Here is a 19,453-nt window from a genome sequence, read left to right as displayed (position 1 = left end):
AAACTTTGCGTAAAAAAAATTGTTGGTTTTCGCTCTTTTATAAAGGCGGAAAAAAGCTACGTTAGGGCCTTCCACATCTGTGTTACCATCAACGGCGCCTCAGCTGCGCCAAGTGTCATGTGTCGCGGCATAGCGTGGCGTGGCGAGTTATCTGTTGCGTGCCGTCGCTTTTGCTCATTTAATAATGACGGAAAATCAAAAATATGCATTAAGCGCGCACACGAAGGGCCGGTAGGCGACCAAGCAGAACATCTTGTCGCACATTACTCTGCTTTCCAGAGGAGTATTTGACGTGTAGCGCCGCTGGCACAGTGACCAGCTGAGGTCGCATGTGTACAACTCCTCCACTTCACTCTTGTGATTTGTGCAAACAAATCAGTATTTCAATTGTACTCGTGCCCCCATCGTCAACCACTTTATATACAAGTGTGTGTGTGTGTGTGTAAGTTGACATGTAAATATATCAACACTTCAACAATTGACTGTAACTGTCGAGCAAATAAGCTGCATTAGCTCATGTGTACCAACGCTTAACCATACACTGGCGCTTACACGAAAAATTCCACCACTTCCACTCGAATTGGAAGACACTCTGGGGTGTCTTCAAACAAACGCCAACACTTTATCACTTTCGCATACAAATATTTGCATTTCAATTTGCTTGACAATTCACTCTTGTTTACCAAGTTGTTGAGCTTTTGTGATAATTGGTGAAGTGTGTTTTGGGCAAATAAAGTGATTAGTAATGTTAATGAGCGGTATGGATTTATGGTTTTTTCTTTGTTGTAAAAAATCCTCCACAGTTACTTTGTGTCAAAAGATGGGGGAAAATTTCATTTAGTGTTTAGAATACAGTTGAGTGTCTCTTTCCATGTTCAGCTCAGCGAGTGTTTTTTTCGTTTCGCTTGCTAATTAGATAACGTTTATAATATTTTAATTTCCAATAAAAAAAAATTAGTTCCACAGCGCACAACGAGCTCCCTCTCTCTCTATTGTTGAGCTTAAAGCTTAAAGTATTGCATAAAGCATGGAAAGAAGAACATACTCAGCTAACAAGGATTCATAAGACAGAAAACGAACCACGATGCAAATAATTAGAAATAATTGAAATTATTATTTTTTAACAAGTGTTTAGTCAAGGTCAATCAACGTCCTAGCTAGTATATATTTATTTCAAATATATGTGTTTATTAAGTCATACATTCACTATTTGATTGACACATTTAATTGCTGCCTCATTATCATTGATGACACATTCGGCTGACAGTACTAACAGCGTTAATTCGATTAAGCAATCGATTGACTGCTTAGCCGCTCGTACAATTAACAGTACTTTCTTACCGAAAAAGTAAATACAATTATTGACTGCTGTTTGTTAGCCAACACTATAAAAGGGTTATTTTAATTATCAGCACAATCACTAGATGACGATAATCATAATACCACTCAATAGAGAAATATAGTATGTAATTTGGGGTTAAGTCCTTAAACGAGTGTGCCGTAAGTGTGCGCATTGTAGTGGTTGTCGAATTAATTGAGACTTAATTATTTGAAAATATTCGATGGCTCCCAGATATTGACTATATCACAATGGAAATTTCTCCTTAACTTTACTAATGAAACTAACAAGAGAGCGCTTATTTTTTTTCTGTTCAATGAATCGTTGTTTGAGGAGTAGATTTTCATGCTTTATTCCAGAATAGATGTAGCAACATGTTAGTAATCTCATTATTTCTTAAAAGGAACGAATAATTCTGTGAACTTTTTATGAAGGTTCTAAAAAATTATTCCGCATTAACGAGTTAACTTCAAGAAGTGACAAAACCCCAAAGGAAAAGTGAAAAAATATCATGCTTTATTAGGGCTTAAAAGTGCTTTGCCCACATTTCTGAAGAAATATTTAGTTATAAAGTCTTGAGATCTGTATACTTCAAATATAAGTCCTAAGGTCCTGGAATAAAGTTGTAATATCAACGTTAGTGTTGAACTGTTTAGTCGAAGAGACCGAAACCCATACTAGTCTATACTAGAGCAAATAAGCACCTATTTCCTAACGGTTCTTTCTAATATTTGCGTCACTCAGATGCATTGATTTGGGATATAAATAATGGGTATTTATATGTATGTTTATATATAGAGGTTATTACATAAAATGAATTACTCAAAGTGCTACTAATGAAGCACCAAAGAAAAGACACTAATTACTCCAAATTAATATCTTTATGAAAGAAATCAGTTTTTGCTATGAAAAGTGGAAGTGCCGAGTTGAAGAAGACAACTGAGGTAGTAATGTGTCATCGGTTGCCTCCAAGAAGAAGACATACCACCGCACATAAATAAGTTTATGTATGGTCAGTCTGCTTGATGCAAGTGTTAATTACGGCGCACTATTAATTATTTGTTAACATCATTATTTTTCCTACGCTAGATAACTAACAATTTCAACGAAGAATTCAATTAATGAACTACGATCAAATAATATACTAGCAAAAAATTTATAGAAAAAAATAATGAAATGAATTACTTACACTTCTAAGTCCTGAAATGTTTTATCACAAACTTCACAACGTATATCGAAACCGTTTTCGTCGTCGGTCAAATCAAGGCAATCTTTCTTGTCGCTGAACGAATGCTCACGGTTATACTCGTCCTCGCCTGTGGTGTTGCCGCCACTGTAGAGAGATCCTGAAAATAAAAATGAAACCAAAAATATTAAATAGGCGAATACAACAAAAGTGTAACGTTTTTACAAAAACCACAACAACAACAATAAAATTATTGACATATATTCCTAAAGTACAATTCTCAGTACATGCATACGCGGCTGTCTTGGAGCCCAGTAGCAGGCGCTGCGCTTGCGGCAAATGATTTTTGGGCGCAACAGCGGCAGCACAATGCAGCTAAAAACCTAGATGCTGCCTGCGGCAACCACAACCGCAGGAAATTACCAGTTGCAGCTGTAATTTTGGGCTCATCAAAGGTCAATTGACCAGCGTGGCGGACGCCTACAGACAAGCTGGCGTGAAAAAAAACTACCAAATTGTTGGCTACCAGCCACCAACTACCGAATGCCCCAATGCTATTGTACTGACCACCAAAACTAACGCTTTGTGTTGAACGACAACAACAACAGGCCTAAGTGTTACGTGGGTGAGGAGCTCTGTACCACTGGACCACTTCTGGCGCTTGGCAAGGCAGCTTGTGGCTTGTAGCTTATAGCTGGTGCAATGGCCGCACCACTTTTAATGAATACACCACAGATAAAATCACTGACCTGACTGCTGTTGTTGTTGCTGATGCTAACATTATTAATGTTATTGTCTTTTTTGTTCCGCATAATAGGATGCTTTTTAATTCTAATGTGGCAGGCATGGGCTGTACCACCGCTGGTATTGTTTTCATATCACTATTATTTAGTGCGGCTTGGACGCAGTGGAAAGTTTGCAGGCCGATTGGCTGAATGGCTTGGTGTTTTGTGTTTATTAAAAAAAATTAAGGACTTTTATAATTAATAAAGAATGAAGATTTAAAAGTTACTCTAACAAAGAAAATTTCTGAAGTTACAGTATGTAAAAATAAATCTTAGAATTAAAAAAAATACAAAACCAGCAAAATACATATTTTACTTAAAAATCGATTTTTTTAAGGATATAATTCTTAAATATGGTTTTTCATAAATACAAATTTTAAATATAACATTAAATAAAAATCTAAAAAATATTATATTATTTTAATCATGATTTTATATATTATATTTTTTATAAATTATAAGTTCAAACAACTAAACAATTTAATAATTTAAAAAATTCCGAAATTATGAAAATGAAAAAGTGAAAACAAAAAAGTGAAAACAAAAAATTGAAAATATATTAAATTTCGATTTCACCATATTATTAATTTTCTATGAAAGTCTTTAATATAATGAAATGTCTAATATATTTAACAAAATCACTAATATTTTTATGAAAAAAGCGCATGTTTAACATTTTGATTAACTTAACATTTGAATGTATCCAATAATATAAAAATCGTAAAAAGTTTCAAATTTAAACTATTTAATTTAAAAGAATTTTAAAACAGAATTTTTAAATTTTTTTGGACTGTCTTGGATAGCAATAAATACCGTTTTCACTTTTAATTCAACTACTGCACACACTTAATCACGTACTTACACAGTAAAAAACTCAAAAATAGCACTTTAAAGTAAGACACCAATTTTCGAAATTTTTCTCGGTTTTATGGAAAACACAAATTTTTGAACTTAAAACTTTTTGTACACTTTTATTGAAGATTTTCACTTTTCAGGATGGACACAACCGCTCACTAGACGCTTTGTGGAACAAGTGTGCCATTTAAGGCCGCGCAATTGACTCTTTAGCCCAAAAAACGCGGACGGGCCGGAAGGACTCACACAGGACTCGCGCTCGGCGACGAAAGTGAACGCGAGCAGCGCTATGTATGCAGGTGTGTGTATGCACGATTGTATGTAAATGATGAATCGTGTGCACTCATATGGCACACAAAAAATGCAACAACAACAACAGCATTAATAATAGTCAGCAGTACATTTAAGTCAGAAAAGTGAATAGATAATTGGCCCGAATAAACAACCCCTGCAACAGCGATACTAACTTGCTTACACTCAATTTCACTTCAAATGTGGGCAAGTGTGCTGACACTTGACCGCCGATCCAACAACATTTACAACAACAGGCAACGCAATAAAAAATAAAATAGAATACGAAACACACACACGCACGCCTGAACACATTTGATGGCGTGCACGAAAACAACAATCGAAGCGCAGAGGTCGCGGTGCGAGCGCCGGTCTACTTGATCCCAAAGGGACCTAACGGCTATCTAAACATCTGAAATTGTTGTTAAAATTCATTCAATTCAATCAAATGCCGGCCAAACGTTGGTCAAAAGCTTAGTTCACCAAGTGAGTTGGATAAGTCAATATAAACGGTAGTTCGGCTGAGGTGACTCGGTCAAGTTGGGATTGTCAGGATATTACACTTCGTGGCAGTGTTTGTCACTTTTGAAGGACTGCAACACAGGTTGCACGCACACACAGGTGTAATCCTTCAGGTGAACGGTCATGAAGCAACCCTTCGAGAGCTGACTCAACAACCCGAACAGCCCGGTTCAACTCAACTCAACTCAATAACGCTCAACTCAACTGAGCGCAATTATGCATAATTCTGGCAGATCGTTCAGTCCCTGTCTGTGGGGTAGACTAGAGCATTGTTGCATGCCACAAAACGTCGAAACACTTGCGTGGGTAAGCCACCCAGCCAAGTCAAGTCAACCACCACTGTTCCGCTGGACTGATTTCATACCGAAAAGTCATATAGCACCTTCGCCTTTTGCGGTAGAGCCTCAGCACAGGTGTTGTCTTGTCGATACACACACGATTGTACATGTTGTTGGGGGTTGTGTTTGTGGAAGCATAGCGCGATTTGACAACACCGCAAGAAGGGTCAAAAGTTAAATTTTAAGCGCTACAATTGATCTAAATGATGACTCGGTCATGGTGCGCCAAGCAAGACACGCTAAGTAAGGGATGTTCTTATCTTATGTCTAAGGTACGGTGTGCAATACTTGTGCAGGGGACAATTGCTCTAAGTACCCACCTCTGCATTGTCATAAGTCACCAGGCAAGCGGAGTTCTCACGATTACATTGGCCGAGTAGTAGAAGGTCTCCGAGAAGAGGTAGATATGATAAGTGAAGAAACGATAAGATGTACGTTTGGTCAAAAGTAGCTCACGAAAAAGCATATGCAAACTTAATTGTGATGAAGTTAATTAGAATATTAGGCGTTGCTTGTGGGAACTGCTCATAGTTCACAAGGAAATTCAAAATTTGCGATCACATCTGGGATAGTTATCATAGTCGCGACAGATGGCTTTTCATGGGAAGTTTTGAAAAAAAATTAATATTTGCTGTATTATTATGTATGTAATCATTATTATTTAAAAAAGTTATATGGATATATGTGGTGTGTACAAAAAAATAATTATAATTAGAACACGAAGATTGGCACGATGGTGGATAACGAACGAACGACCAACGGCTTTAGTCAGCTGTAAGACGTTCAAAAATTATTAAACGTGTATTGAACTAGAAAGGGTTCAAACAATCAAATAATTATACGAAAACAAAATTTCCACTTTAAGCATCTTTAACTCAGAGAGACGAGTCTAATACTAAATTCTATCGTATTTTTTAAGCTAGGTTAAATGAAAACTTGAAAAAAAATTCAATAAAAACACAGCTGCATTTATAAAGTCAGTTTCATCACTTTAACATAACTCTTTCACTATTCATCAATGCTTATCACACAATTAAAAGAAATATCTCGTCGAACAATTAATCATTTGATTTTTGTTCACACTTTTTTGCTCCTTACACAAACAAGCGCGTATCCTTGTGCACATCACTCATTTCCCATATGTGAGTACATCCCTCATTCTAATCCTTTGGGAGTTGTGCGCATGCGTGTTTGCGAGTCAAGTTAATGTTGCCTAATCGCAGCATCAGCGCGCAAATTAAAATCTAAATGATGCATTGTTTTGTTCGTCGCCTCATACACTAAAGCAACAACAACAACAACAATAGCAGCAACAAAAGCGAACACTGAATTAGCGGTTGGTACGTGCTGGGCGCGTGTGCCGCTACCGCGAGTCGCTGCCAATCAAGCCAAGGTGCTGTGATAAATGATGACAATCGGCGGCGTGACGATTGATGGCACATTGATTAGAAATTGAGCGTCCAAATCAGGCGCATATAATGCATGCGCGCGCAACAACAACAACACCTACATACATACAAAAACCAACGAAAGAGTTGATTAACTCAGTGATTTTAGTTTTTCTGCTTGAGCGTTGTTGTTTGTATGCTGTTGTGCAATTGTCGCGCAATTTAGTTGTCATTTCGGCAGGCAGTCGACGGCGGTGGGAAGCGCTCCATGCCCGCGGCTATTGTCTGCCAGCCAGCATCACGGCATTCGCGTGCCAACTGCAACTTCGTCTTCAACAGCCGCAACAATAAGCGCTTGCTCGAGCCGCTCAGCCTCAAATTCTCTAAAAATCAATTTTGAATTCAATAGCAATTGCAGCGGCAGCGTTTGGCAGAGCCTAAATTGTTGCAGTTGTCAATGTGTTAACGGTTGTTATCGAACGACAGCTAATGATTGATTCTTAAGCTGAGCGCCTACACATATGTATATGCCTGTGTATATGTATCCGCATAAGCAAAAGGGTTAACTGCATTTGTATGTGAAGGCGTTACGCGAAACGGATATGCAATCACTGCGCTTAGTCAGCGCAAATTGAGGCCGACGCTCAGTGTTGCAGCGATGACGCGCTAATTGAATTTTAATGCAAGTAATGCATCATTTTTTGCAGAATTCTGTAGCAAAATGGCAATTGATTTTCCGCTTTGTTAGCTAACGGGTGTTTACCCGCATACAAACCCATGTTCTTGTTGCGTTTTGCTGCAATTTGTGCAATGTGCGCCACTTCCGGTGAGTTCTCTGTCATTAGAACTAAGAAAGATGCGCTGAACTAGCATCTACGAGGCATTCATCAGCGTTCCAGTTTTTCGCATGAAAATGGGATTCCCAACCGCATTTATGCAAAGTATCTAATTGCACAGCGAGCGTTGAGTAAGCAATGTTTGTTGGCAATTCCAATAGGCAGTTCCGTGTTTTGAGTTGTAGTTTTGGTTTATTTCAAATGCGGAATTTTTCCGCTTAATTAGCTCACCTGATCGATACAGAAATTATTGCAAATGCAATATAAGTCAATAATTGCTTTTAGTTGAGTTGAGAGAACAATTGGCTTTCGCTCATTTTGCCCGATAATTTTCAAAAACTTGTTTAATTATAGTATCTTTAATTTGTTTATATGTTTTCTAAACATTTTGAAACAATCAAGTAAAACTCGAAAAAAAATTCCAAGTTGTTTAAGCGAGTATTCTTTTAGACGAGGTATAATTTTTCTTACTTTATTCGCACTTAATTGTTTCGACGTTATTTCAACATATTTGGGATCGGTTTGACCTAAAGAGACTCAAAGAATCAGATCACATATCACATTAGCTACCACATACTAATATATATCAGTATCTTTACTCTATAAGTTAAGTCCCTCGAGCATTACGTAAGTCTTATAATATGGTAAAGTTTTCTGTAGTGATCTGAGAGAAGGGATAGATAGGAATTGGAATGCTAAAGATAGTCCTTTGTGATAGTTCTTTGCTAGAAAACTTAAATGTGGGTCTATTATTAGGTTGGCAAATATCTCCCTACCGCTTTTTTGCTCTTTATGCAATGCTTTATAAAAAGTGTTACAGTGATCCGATTTAGTTCAAATATGCGCTGTTTCGTTCGATAATCTGTTTCCATGTAGACGAAAGTTTTATTATGATTCCTATTATTAGAAGAAACATTCGCAAGATTTGAGAATTTTAGTGTTTATGAACTTTCGATTAAAGCGAAATTCATTAAGTTTATTTAGAGGTCTCATAATCGCTTACTTCCGAAATACAACTACTACTACAACCACATCTTACAAACTATATAGAGCCGAGGCCTTGAACAATACTGCTGTCTTCGAATACGGAAGCCAAGCAAACCATTGGTAAACCACATGTCATGGAAGAATAACGAATTTTCTTCAAATAAATTAAAAATTTGTGAATCAAATTAACTTTGAAAAACGCACATTCTCAACATGAGCACTAGGGTCCTAACCAGATGTCCTTCTGACGCCAAAGTCCTTGCAAGAAGGTGTGTGCAGTGCGTGCGCAGTGCACCGGAACACGAACGAAGAAACACTGAATGTCATTACAGCGCACGAAACTAAGTAATAAACACATACACACATGCATATATATATTTGTGTGTTAAAATACGTGAAGAATTTCTCGTGAAACACCAGCAAAGTAAGTAGAGTCCGTTATAGAATATTTGGCGGCAAGGCAGCGAGCGGTAAGGCACCGCTATCGGGCAGGTGCGCATGCCAGCGTTGGGAAATTCTCGCTCAAAAACGGTTACAAAAGCAAAACCTTGCCGTCAAGGTGAATAACGTGAATTTATATGTTGTTATATGTACATATATGTAGCAGTTGATTGAATTAAGAATTTATGAATTTACATACAAATGAAGCAGCGAAATGTACGCTATAAATGTAGGCAATTTTATTGAAATTAATCCTGAGCTGTTGGGCGTTGCGTGTCAAACGGTCGCTAACAACCGCCTTAAGCATCTATCACGCCGTCAGGATAATCGCGCTAACTAACGCACAAGCGCCGGCCAGCGATCAGCAGTCAAATCAACAGATCGCAATCGCAATCACACGCGTTACACACAGCATAGACACACCGACTTATTAAATGCAAGCGGTCTCTCGCTTTGATTGCGGTGCGTTGAATGCGACTGCATAAATCCCACATATTTGTAATTATCCGCGTCACGCATGCGCCACCGCATCGCCGCCACCACCGCGTTGGCCGCCACGATTGCCCCGTTGATTGGTGATTGTGTCGCACGACAAGTCAGTCCTGTCAAATGTGTAGATGTAATAAATATGTGAAACAACAACAACAATAATATGAAAAACGCAACTTGCTGTAGTTGTTGTCGCGCTTTTGTACCAAAACTAATAAAATAGTGAAAATATAAAATGAGCAAACATATCCTGCGTCTGAGTTACATTTGCTTAATGTCTCCTTGTACATATTTATATGCATACGTTGTGTGAATAGGCTCGTGTAATCGCCAAAGTTAAGCTATCGAATAATGCCACTGCCGTGTGGTGACGGCCAACAGCTTCTGTACGGACTTTACGTAATGTTTTTATTGCTGGCGCACAGTGGGGCTACAAGGCAAAATGCGAGAACTGAAAACTATTGGCTAGGAAATGAATATTCGAGTATCGAAAACCCAGAAAAATAAATAAAAATATTGTGTCTTCCAGTTAAACATACGGGACCCATTCAGTGACTATCAAATCACTTTCTAATTATATTGTATCTTCCAGGAAAAAAATTGTGGTCTTTGCCTCCTCTCGCCACTATATTAAACTGAGATATTGTCAGAGATTTCTTTTCGCTGCTTTCGAGCATAAATATTTTATGGAGATATTTTTATCCCATAATAAGGATTCGGGCGTCTTCAGTTACAATGGTTTTTATCCAAAATTAGTAAGTTGAAAAATAATTAATTATGAAGAACACCCAACCCACTGTGCCATGCAGCTTCATAGATCCTATGCTCATATCAGACGATCGTTTGCTTACACAAATACTTATCAGCGATGAATATCAAACACAAATATACTCTTAATATATGAATGCGACGAATGCCCGGATTACGATTAAATTGAGCGTATGCCATATTTTGAGCGTATTTGCAGTGATGAGGCCGCTGATGAGGCGACATTGTCGACGCCTGGCCGCCAATTATAATCAAGCGGTACCACGCACGCTCTAATACATACATACATACATACTTATGAGGAGATATGTCATGTTCTGTCAGCGCTCCTGTGCACGGCTGATCGCCACACAATCAAGTCTGACTGCCTGTGAGCCGGGCAACCGTCGTAGCCAAACTGATTGCAATGATGCTGCAATGTGGCATCAATGGTGGTTGTTTAACTACGTGTTGGCATTGTTATTGTTGTTGTTGTTGCAATGCCTTAATGGAATTATCAAGCGTTTTAATAACAAATGAAAACATATTATGCGCATGCCCAGAGCGCTGTGTAGGGCGTAAAGGGTGGGAGATGGAGAGTGTAAATTGAAATTGAAATCCCCGCAAACAATCAACGGTCTCATAATTATTCTCACATTGTTATTAATATTTCATTGTTTTTGGATTTAAATTTTTATTATGTTGTTGCCACTGAAACATGTACATCTGTATAAGCGATGCTTATCAATGCAACAACAACAACAGTAGGAAAAGCAGTAGCAATCAACTGGCAAACCCTTCCGGTGGCGCCCTCATAAGCTGGTTGTCAACTGTGTGCCGTGCAATGTGCTGCAATCAAACGCCTGCAAGGATCAGCGCTAAAGCTGACAGTTCCTGCCACAGGACACGCGCTATTGTGTATTTCAATAAAGTGTGAATAATGTTGCAAGTAATTGCGGCATGAAATATAATCATATGTACAAGCGCATACTACATATATAAATACATATGTCCACATGTCCACATGTCCACAGTTGCGGGCAACAACAGCAACACGCGTGCCATGTGGCAAGTCACGCGTATTGCCTCATTGCGCGCTATCAATTGCATGTTTGCCAATCATATTTGCTAAGCACAAACATTGCCCTTGAACAACATTAACAAGAACAACAACAAATCCGTAATATGCATCATTTTTCAATTGAACGCTGTTGTGGTTGCACAGCTGCTCATTTCCCAGGGCAGCGGATCTGTGTCTGCAGCATCGCGATAAGCTTAACAGCAGCAACGAAGTCAAATAAAACGCCAGATAAATGCGCAAATGAAACAAAGCAAATCGAATTTAGTTGACAGACAAGCCATAAACTATTACAGCTCTTCCTAAGCAATGTATTTTTTCGTTGTGTCTCCGCTCGTTCGGTTTATCAACTAAATTGTGCTTTACTCACCATTATCACGTTCGCTCTTATCATCGCCATGCAGCGAACCGCTCGTCGCACCCAATGCAGCCGTATCTGCGCCATTGGCGAAGCCATCGTTTAGGTGTATGGGTGTGCGCGGCCGTCCATCGATGGTGATTTCTTCGCCAGCGTTTATATCACGATTAGTTTCATACCAAAGCTATAAATATTTCACATATTACTTTAACGGTATTTAAAATGTTTGTAATTGTTGTTTTTTCTTCATTAAAAACTCATTTCACTCACATATCCTTCCACGAGGAAGTTCTTCAGATTAGCCTCTCCGTCATTGTCGACAGCGCGTATTTTGCGTAGCCACGGCGAAACATCATGTGACGGTTCCAACCAGCCGCGGAAATGTGGTCCAGCAATGACCTGTGGGAAAATGTCGCGGTTAGTTAAAATTTTAATTTTTTTAATATTTATTCAACTATCTATTTGAAATACATGAAATAAATTCTTTTTATTTAATGTGCCTTTTGACACTTTGACTTTCGCATAGTTTGAAATAAAAACCATAAGCCTTCCATAAATTTCAACATTCGGTTAGGTATTGGACCAAACAACTTTCTTCTTGGTGATTGAGACATAAGTTAAAAAGTTCTAAAGTTTAATTTAATTTAATTTAAATTTATTTTATTTTATTTTATTTTATTTTATTTTATTTTATTTTATTTTATTTTATTTTATTTTATTTTATTTTATTTTATTTTATTTTATTTTATTTTATTTTATTTTATTTTATTTTATTTTATTTTATTTTATTTTATTTTATTTTATTTTATTTTATTTTATTTTATTTTATTTTATTTTATTTTATTTTATTTTATTTTATTTTATTTTATTTTATTTTATTTTATTTTATTTTATTTTATTTTATTTTATTTTATTTTATTTTATTTTATTTTATTTTATTTTATTTTATTTTATTTTATTTTATTTTAATTTATTTTATTTTATTTATTTATATTCATTTGTTTCTTTTTTGTTTTTATTTTATTTTAATAAGTTCAACACACCAAATGCCATATGTATTACACTTCGAAGTGGTTTGATACAAAAATCTAGAGCAATTGCGAGCGCCATCTGCCGTTACTTAGCTGTTTGAAAAAGTGTTATACAAAGTTAAGAGTGTGTGCATATGTCCATGGCATGTACTAAGCGGCAACTGTGGTAAGTAAAGTAGAACAGTGGTGAGTTACCCAAAGCAGATACTTACTAAATAAATAATTTGAAAGATATTTTAGAAATCAATTTGCTGAGGATATCTTTTATGGGTATTTTAATAAACAATTTTACAAGAAGCTATTTCCTAAAAAGCTTGACCACTTAATCGCTTTCAAGTATACATAAAGGACCAAAACACTATCCAATTAATTTACAAGGCGACATGTGTAATTGTCTTTAATCCTGATAAATATTGTTTGTGATCCAAAGCGACTTAAGCTCAAAAACACTTCGCTTCCCGCTGCCAGATCGAGTGTCACCCGCTGTTTCCGAAAACTATTTCAAAATCACTAATTACCGCAATGATGCAAAGGCTTATGACGTGATTGGACTAGGCAAGAATTTTCGCAAACACACATACTCATATTTGTTTATGAGTAAATGCTTGCCCCACACCGCTTGCGTTTCCGCTTCATTGCGACATTTACGACAGTGTCACATGGCTCTTACATGACAAATTAAGCTAAAAATGTGTGAAAAAAGTGAAAATGTTGAAAAAATCTGACCGCCGGCGGACGGCTGCGCGTCATTAACTCAATTATCAAGCACATAAAAAACTGTGGCGAGCATTCGGAAAGCACAGGCAGTGCAATCGAAGGGCGCTCGCTGAAATCAGCAGTGTAGTAACAACAAAATGCACATTAAACGCGTTTAGCTCAAGTGTATTAATGCGCGGCAGATTGCGATTTTTCATTCTTGTGCCTTTTTGGTTTTAATGTGCGCCCACCTCCCCGTTAGCTGGCTGTCGCAGGGATGTCAGTTCGCATTTGCTTAGAATTGAGTTGTTAGCTCAATTTGCGGAGCGTGTGCGCGTACTCATGCACATGCGGTTGCGGCTTTGCGCTGCCTGCCCGTCGCCTGCATGTGCGCTCAGCTAGACGCGTTTATCCGCGCGGGCTGCAGCGCTTACGCGTACGTGTGTGCCACTTTGTAGAAACGGCGTTTTTCCGAATGACTTGCGAGATAAGAGTTTCGCTGCGTTTCCAACAATGTGTTAATACACACAACAACAACAAAAGGCAACTGCGTGCATTGTTGTTCTTGTTGCTGCCGCTGAGTGTGCACTTAACAGTTGTTGGCAATAAGCGCCAACAACGGCGGTGGCGGCGCGCCTTTTGCACTCCAATTGTTTGTTGCACGCTGGCAGCGTCGAGACGTTTTGTTGTACAACATATTGTTTGTTGTTAAAAGCTGTGTTTTTTCACCTTTTGCATTTTTTTTAGATTTACATATTCTTCGCATGTTGTATGCATACAAACGTATGTATGCATACAGTCGCTGCTTGGCTGCTTGGGGGTGTGTGGCCCAACAAATGTTCCTGCACAAATTAAATTGTTTGGTAAATTCACTAAATACTCGCGCAATCTCAAGAGACTTCAGCGCGACGGGGGTATGTGGCGAGAAGCTGCGGGATCTGTTGAAGAAGTCATCATAGTCACATTTACAGCAGCTCAGCTCATCATTTCCTGCTAATTATAACATTTTAACACACACAAATATGCACTTCATGTTAAGCCTTTGCTTAGCCTCCTATTATCCCTTTGATTGTAACTGTAAATTGATAAATTGTGCGTGACCACAAAATAACGTGTGCGCATCCCAATTCCCTCGGCGATCTGCTCTGCGCGTGGAGTGCAGCGCAGACAACCCGTCGTGTCGCTATCTTTCCTTTCCCAATTCCAGTAGCCGAGACATCCCGCTGCGCATTGACACCCTAGTTAGTAGGCCGACCTTTGTTGGTTTTTGGTTTTGTTTCTACTGGTTCTTCTTTTACAACCATCATTTACCTACACGCCTGTATCTTCCTTCTTGCGGTTCCTTACTTTGTGTGTGCCTTCTTCTTCCCATGTGTCTTGTCTTTTGTGGGGCGCGTAAACATGTGTTGCTGTCTTCTCATAATTAATGTTAGCGCTACTTATCCCCTTATTTGTTGTTTTAATTGATTGCTGTAAAATCCGTTGGGTTGATCCACATTTAGCGCTTGTAAGAAAGAGTTTAATTGGCTTCCGTTTATTTTGGGCGAAAATCATATAATTTTTAAGGTTTCTTTATAAAGACGTATGACAGTTAAGCAAACCATTAATTGTCAAGGTCATGAACATGTTCGGGATTCTAGCCTCCTAGCTGCCGTAAATTAAGTGTCAGCAACTTTGATCTTTTATACATATACTTGTCAAGGCAATTAGCCGACCTTGAAATTGTAATCAAATTTAGAGGATTTTTTTAATTTCAAGGCGGCGAAAGAGTCGATAAAAAGGTGAACAGGCAGCATCAAAGACTGTAAGATTCCATAAGTTTATAATGCCAAGCCTGACCCTGAATGCTGTAAACGAAGATGATTCTCATACATACTCTGTGAACACTCGTCAGAAATCTGACCTTACAAGGTTGCGAATCTTTCTCAACAAATTTTTTATAGGTGGATACAACAGAATTCTTTGATCCATACTTATGAGTTTCTTATTCATAAAAAACCGGTGTTTCAAGCAGAACCAGAACCAATTCGAACAATATAAATAGAAATTACATCACAAATTACATCATAAAAAGTACCTATGTATACTAGTATTTATATCAACTAGTATTTATATCAACTTATGAAATGCAAGCTTTCATTTAGAGTTTTAAAGTCAAAGTCTAGAACACTAGTTAATGGAGTCAGTATTATTCGGTGAGAAATAAAATATTAGCGTTAAATGAACATGCAAATACAGAAGCAAATTCAAAAAGTTTAAACGAAATCTATGATTCTCTTCCAGTAATCTAATAGATCTACCAGGCGTTCCGCACTACACCATGACAAAAAAAAAAACAAAAATTCTTTCGGGAAGTGGCTCAAATTGCCAACATATGCAATTAGGTTTCTACGGATTAGCAGCACAATTGGCAAATAGCAACTGCCGAGAGCAGTGAGAAGACAGTCAGCCTCGCAGATGACAACTGACAACTCAACATCGGAAGATCAGTTTAAGCCGTTGAGAATGTATGGCGCATGGTGTGTCAAATTAGAAACGGCAAAGGTATAAATACAATTAAGAACTTGTGTACATGTATGTGTTTAAAAAGTAACTGTTTGCCTGGCGCATTTGCAGCGTTATGCTGCTTAACATTTAACAAACTCTAACTCCTCAAATACACAAAAATACACATTTCACATTTTGAAAATTGAAAATTGGCTTCGCAATGCACAAGCCAAAAAAAAAGGTATGATAATAACAACAATGCGAACTAGCACCCCTACAAATGTATGTCTCAATAAGAAAAATATTTACACGCACGAGATAATCTACTATTTGTATGACGATGTTCACACCAGCGGTTTCATGCGCACGAATTCGATGCCGATCTCTGCAGCATCGCTCGATCTCGTCACTGATCGGTTTGCTGTGGAAAAAGTGTGTCACTGTTTGTTCTCGGTATGATGTTTCAGTGAAGTGTTGTTTTTCACTTTTTCTGCTTTTGACAGAGCAATTGTCTATGACATGTCTGTGGCAGAGTTAAAGTGTCTATGTTGGCAATGTTTGTTCAGCTAAAAGTTTTAGCTCGGGTCTATTTGAGCTGTAGTTGTAGTTGATATCTTCTAAAATTAGCTTCTACACTAGTTTTTCTGCAATCTTTTAATGTTATATATATGGCATGACAAGACTATGTTTCTAAAAGTGTATCAATCTAAGAGGTCTCTTGAAGCCAAACCGTCTAAATAATAAACTGAAACTGAAAATGCAAATTTGTATTCACGTTATCTTTTATGAAACAATTACCTTTAAGAATAATATTGCTAAATTTTACTTTAGATCATAATTTTTCGTAGCAAGGTCTCTGCCCAACTATTAAACAAATTCCTTTTATAGTATAGCCAGGAAAATGCGGCTATACTTCTATTGGGTGGCAGGCCATGTAGCGGCGCACGCCCATAAGATGGGGCCGTAGGATAGGGAGGAATGCAGAAAGTGTCAAGAGCAGGGCGCCGAGCAAACAGAGGAGCATCTTGCGCTAATGTCTTGCATTAGTTAGGCAACGCTTCAGGTATTTAGAGACCCCATAGAGACTCCCATGTTAAGTTGGAGGAGATATCGTTAGTCCTCACTAACGTAACACATCATCTCTTAAAAATCACGTCAAGCGCTGGCATCTTAAACGATGACTACTACTCTGAGAAAACGAGATTTACTTTTGCAAATTAAATAATCTTTATATGAAGTATCCCAATTTCTTAATCTGAAACTTAATGCCGAAAGAACTCGAACTGATTTCCACTATAAAAGTTTATTTCCGCACTCACTTTCTCTCACTTTTACTTTGCCAAAAAACTGTAAAATCAAATTGCGAGCGACTGATTCGGAGATCATCCATAGCAGAACATATGTATGCTTCCGCAAATATTTTGAAAAATAATACACTGGCGTAGCAGGGAAGTAATTGTCAAAGACACGTCTACTGAATGTCGAGTGGTTTGCTTGTTGAATACAGCCAAATAGACTTCAATGTAACTACCTGAGAATTGCTGTTGTTGTTTACTTAATTTTTTTTTAAGATTGACAATTGTCAACGTGACACACATACACACACAAGTTTGTTTGACAGCGGTGTTCTCATCTATGCTAGGCGCGATAATTTGATTGGATTGTCAAACGGTAGCGCCCCACATACAGACCGAAGCGGACGAACGGAACACGAAAGTGCAGATGAATGGGATGACAGACAGGCAGCCTGACAACAAGCAACAGAGCTAAGATAGTGTGAAGTGAGGTAGTGACGGTATGCTCATCAGCTGATGACTTATAAGCGTGTATATGTGTGTGTATTTGCGGAACAGGGTGCGTGCGCTGTAATGTCGTACACCGGACCCTAATTGGTATTATCTGCTTGCTGGCGAATTTAAGCCTCATTTGAGGGACACTTTGTGGATTTGCGCGTATTTTTTGCACACACACGCACACATTTGCGTGCCGGAAATTAGCTCCGGTTTGTGGCACATCCCTAAACATATCCGTTGCTATCCTATCCACTTCTATCTCAACACAAACTCTGTTATACTATCAGTCCGTTCATGTGGCCCTTGTCAGAGCGCGGTGCGGCAGTGTGACAATTCGCAGCCGCTTTTCTGATTGACAACTGATGCGTGCAACAACAGAACAGAAGCAAAACAATAATAACAACTCGACGCTGTTGAGTCTACTTTAATCGAATATTTTCTTGATCACTTAATTTTCATTGATTTTGTCGCATTTTTGCACCAAAAAAAAGGATGCGAACCAAAATAATTATTGGAAAATGTGCAAATTGGGAATGTGGTAATTTTGGGTAACGCTTGATGAGATTAAATTTCACTGTCACACACGCACACATATATACACATGAATTTATACAATTTGCGACCGCTGCCGGTAATGCGATCCGCATTTGCAATTTTCGCACAGATGCGAAAGGATTAAGCAACGGAAAAATTGTCAAACCAAGCAAAACACAATGCCAGGCGCGCTGAGAAGCAAAATTTTCACCCAAAAATATGCGCAAATTTCCAGCAAAATCGCCGCGTTTTCCCACTAAACTAAATTTCAAACAACTTCAGCTGCAATGCACGCGCACTTACCTCCCAAGCAAGGCTGGGCGCTGTCGGCTCACTGCACAGCTTCACCGCAAATGGGCCGTAACGTGTGCCGCGGTAAATCCGCACCTTCGCGTACACACCCTGCTCCCGTATATCCAAGCTACATATGGAATCGTCGCGTCCACGCAAACGAGCCAGCTGCGTGAAGAAGTCTTCCGCGTGCGCCTTACTACCGAAGAATGAGTTCTCCATTGGATGCGGTGCAGCGGACAGATGCGCAGTGGCGGGCGTTGTTGCGGCCGCCGCTGCGGCTATGGATTGTGTCGACAGGTGTTGTTGGTTTTGTTGTGGTGACTGCAAGTTAATGCTTTGTTTGTTGTTATTGTGATTATGTTGCTGTTGCTGCTGATGATTACGGTATGCCGCCCCAATTGGTGGCGCAGCATAAAGTGTCGTGGTTTCCAAATCGTACGCGACACTATTGTGGCCGTTTTGTATGATTGCGTTGGCGTTCACGCTGGCGCTAGCGTTGACATTAGCGGAGTTTAGTTCACCGCACTCGCGCTTGTGTTCCGCACGCTCGTAATTCAACGACGGCTGTGCGGCGCTCGCTGTCAGTGCCGTCGTGGGCAGGTGTGTTTGTTGTTGGTGGAGATGATGCGGAGGGGGGTGATGGTGATTGAAGTGGTTGTTGTGATTGGAGAATGGCACAAAATTGAGGTGTCGCACTGCCGCCGCTTCGTACTCGTCGCCGCTATTGCCTGCAAGGAGAGAGGGAGGAGACGAATTAATTTCATGAAGGAACTCGTAGGTAGAACTCTCATAGATATCCATACATATACATATATTTAAATCAATCAATTCAAAATTCTGACCACAAAAGACCGAGCAATCTCTAGTAAAAGTTTTAATATAACTAGAGATCACTTCGGACGAATTATTTTTATTGATATAAATTGATAAATACTAGACCAAATTTTCACAAATTTGTAAACAAGTCAAAAACTAGAA

General features: G+C 38.6%; 2 protein-coding genes across 4 annotated transcripts in view; one reads left to right on the top strand and one right to left on the bottom strand.

Annotated features, from left to right (window-relative positions):
• The window catches only part of LOC105212879 (dynein axonemal heavy chain 7), a 370,911-nt gene that overhangs the window by 115,892 nt on the left and 235,566 nt on the right, over positions 1-19,453 (top strand). The window lies entirely within an intron of this gene.
• Positions 1-19,453, bottom strand: part of LOC105212892 (transcription factor hamlet) — a 68,574-nt gene that overhangs the window by 9,565 nt on the left and 39,556 nt on the right. For all 3 annotated transcript variants that reach the window (XM_054226802.1, XM_011185232.3, XM_054226803.1), the window contains 4 exons: positions 18,485-19,203; positions 11,911-12,039; positions 11,653-11,824; positions 2,529-2,685 (listed from right to left, as the gene is read on the bottom strand). In XM_054226802.1, coding sequence (XP_054082777.1) covers positions 2,529-2,685; positions 11,653-11,824; positions 11,911-12,039; positions 18,485-19,203 — 1,177 coding nt within the window. The remainder of the gene's footprint in view (positions 1-2,528; positions 2,686-11,652; positions 11,825-11,910; positions 12,040-18,484; positions 19,204-19,453) is intronic.

The sequence above is a fragment of the Zeugodacus cucurbitae genome, chromosome 3, assembly GCF_028554725.1.
Source record: "Zeugodacus cucurbitae isolate PBARC_wt_2022May chromosome 3, idZeuCucr1.2, whole genome shotgun sequence".
Taxonomy (NCBI): Eukaryota; Metazoa; Arthropoda; class Insecta; order Diptera; family Tephritidae; genus Zeugodacus; species Zeugodacus cucurbitae.
Note: the sequence above shows the minus strand (reverse complement) of the source record. Positions and strands in the feature narration are given on the sequence as shown.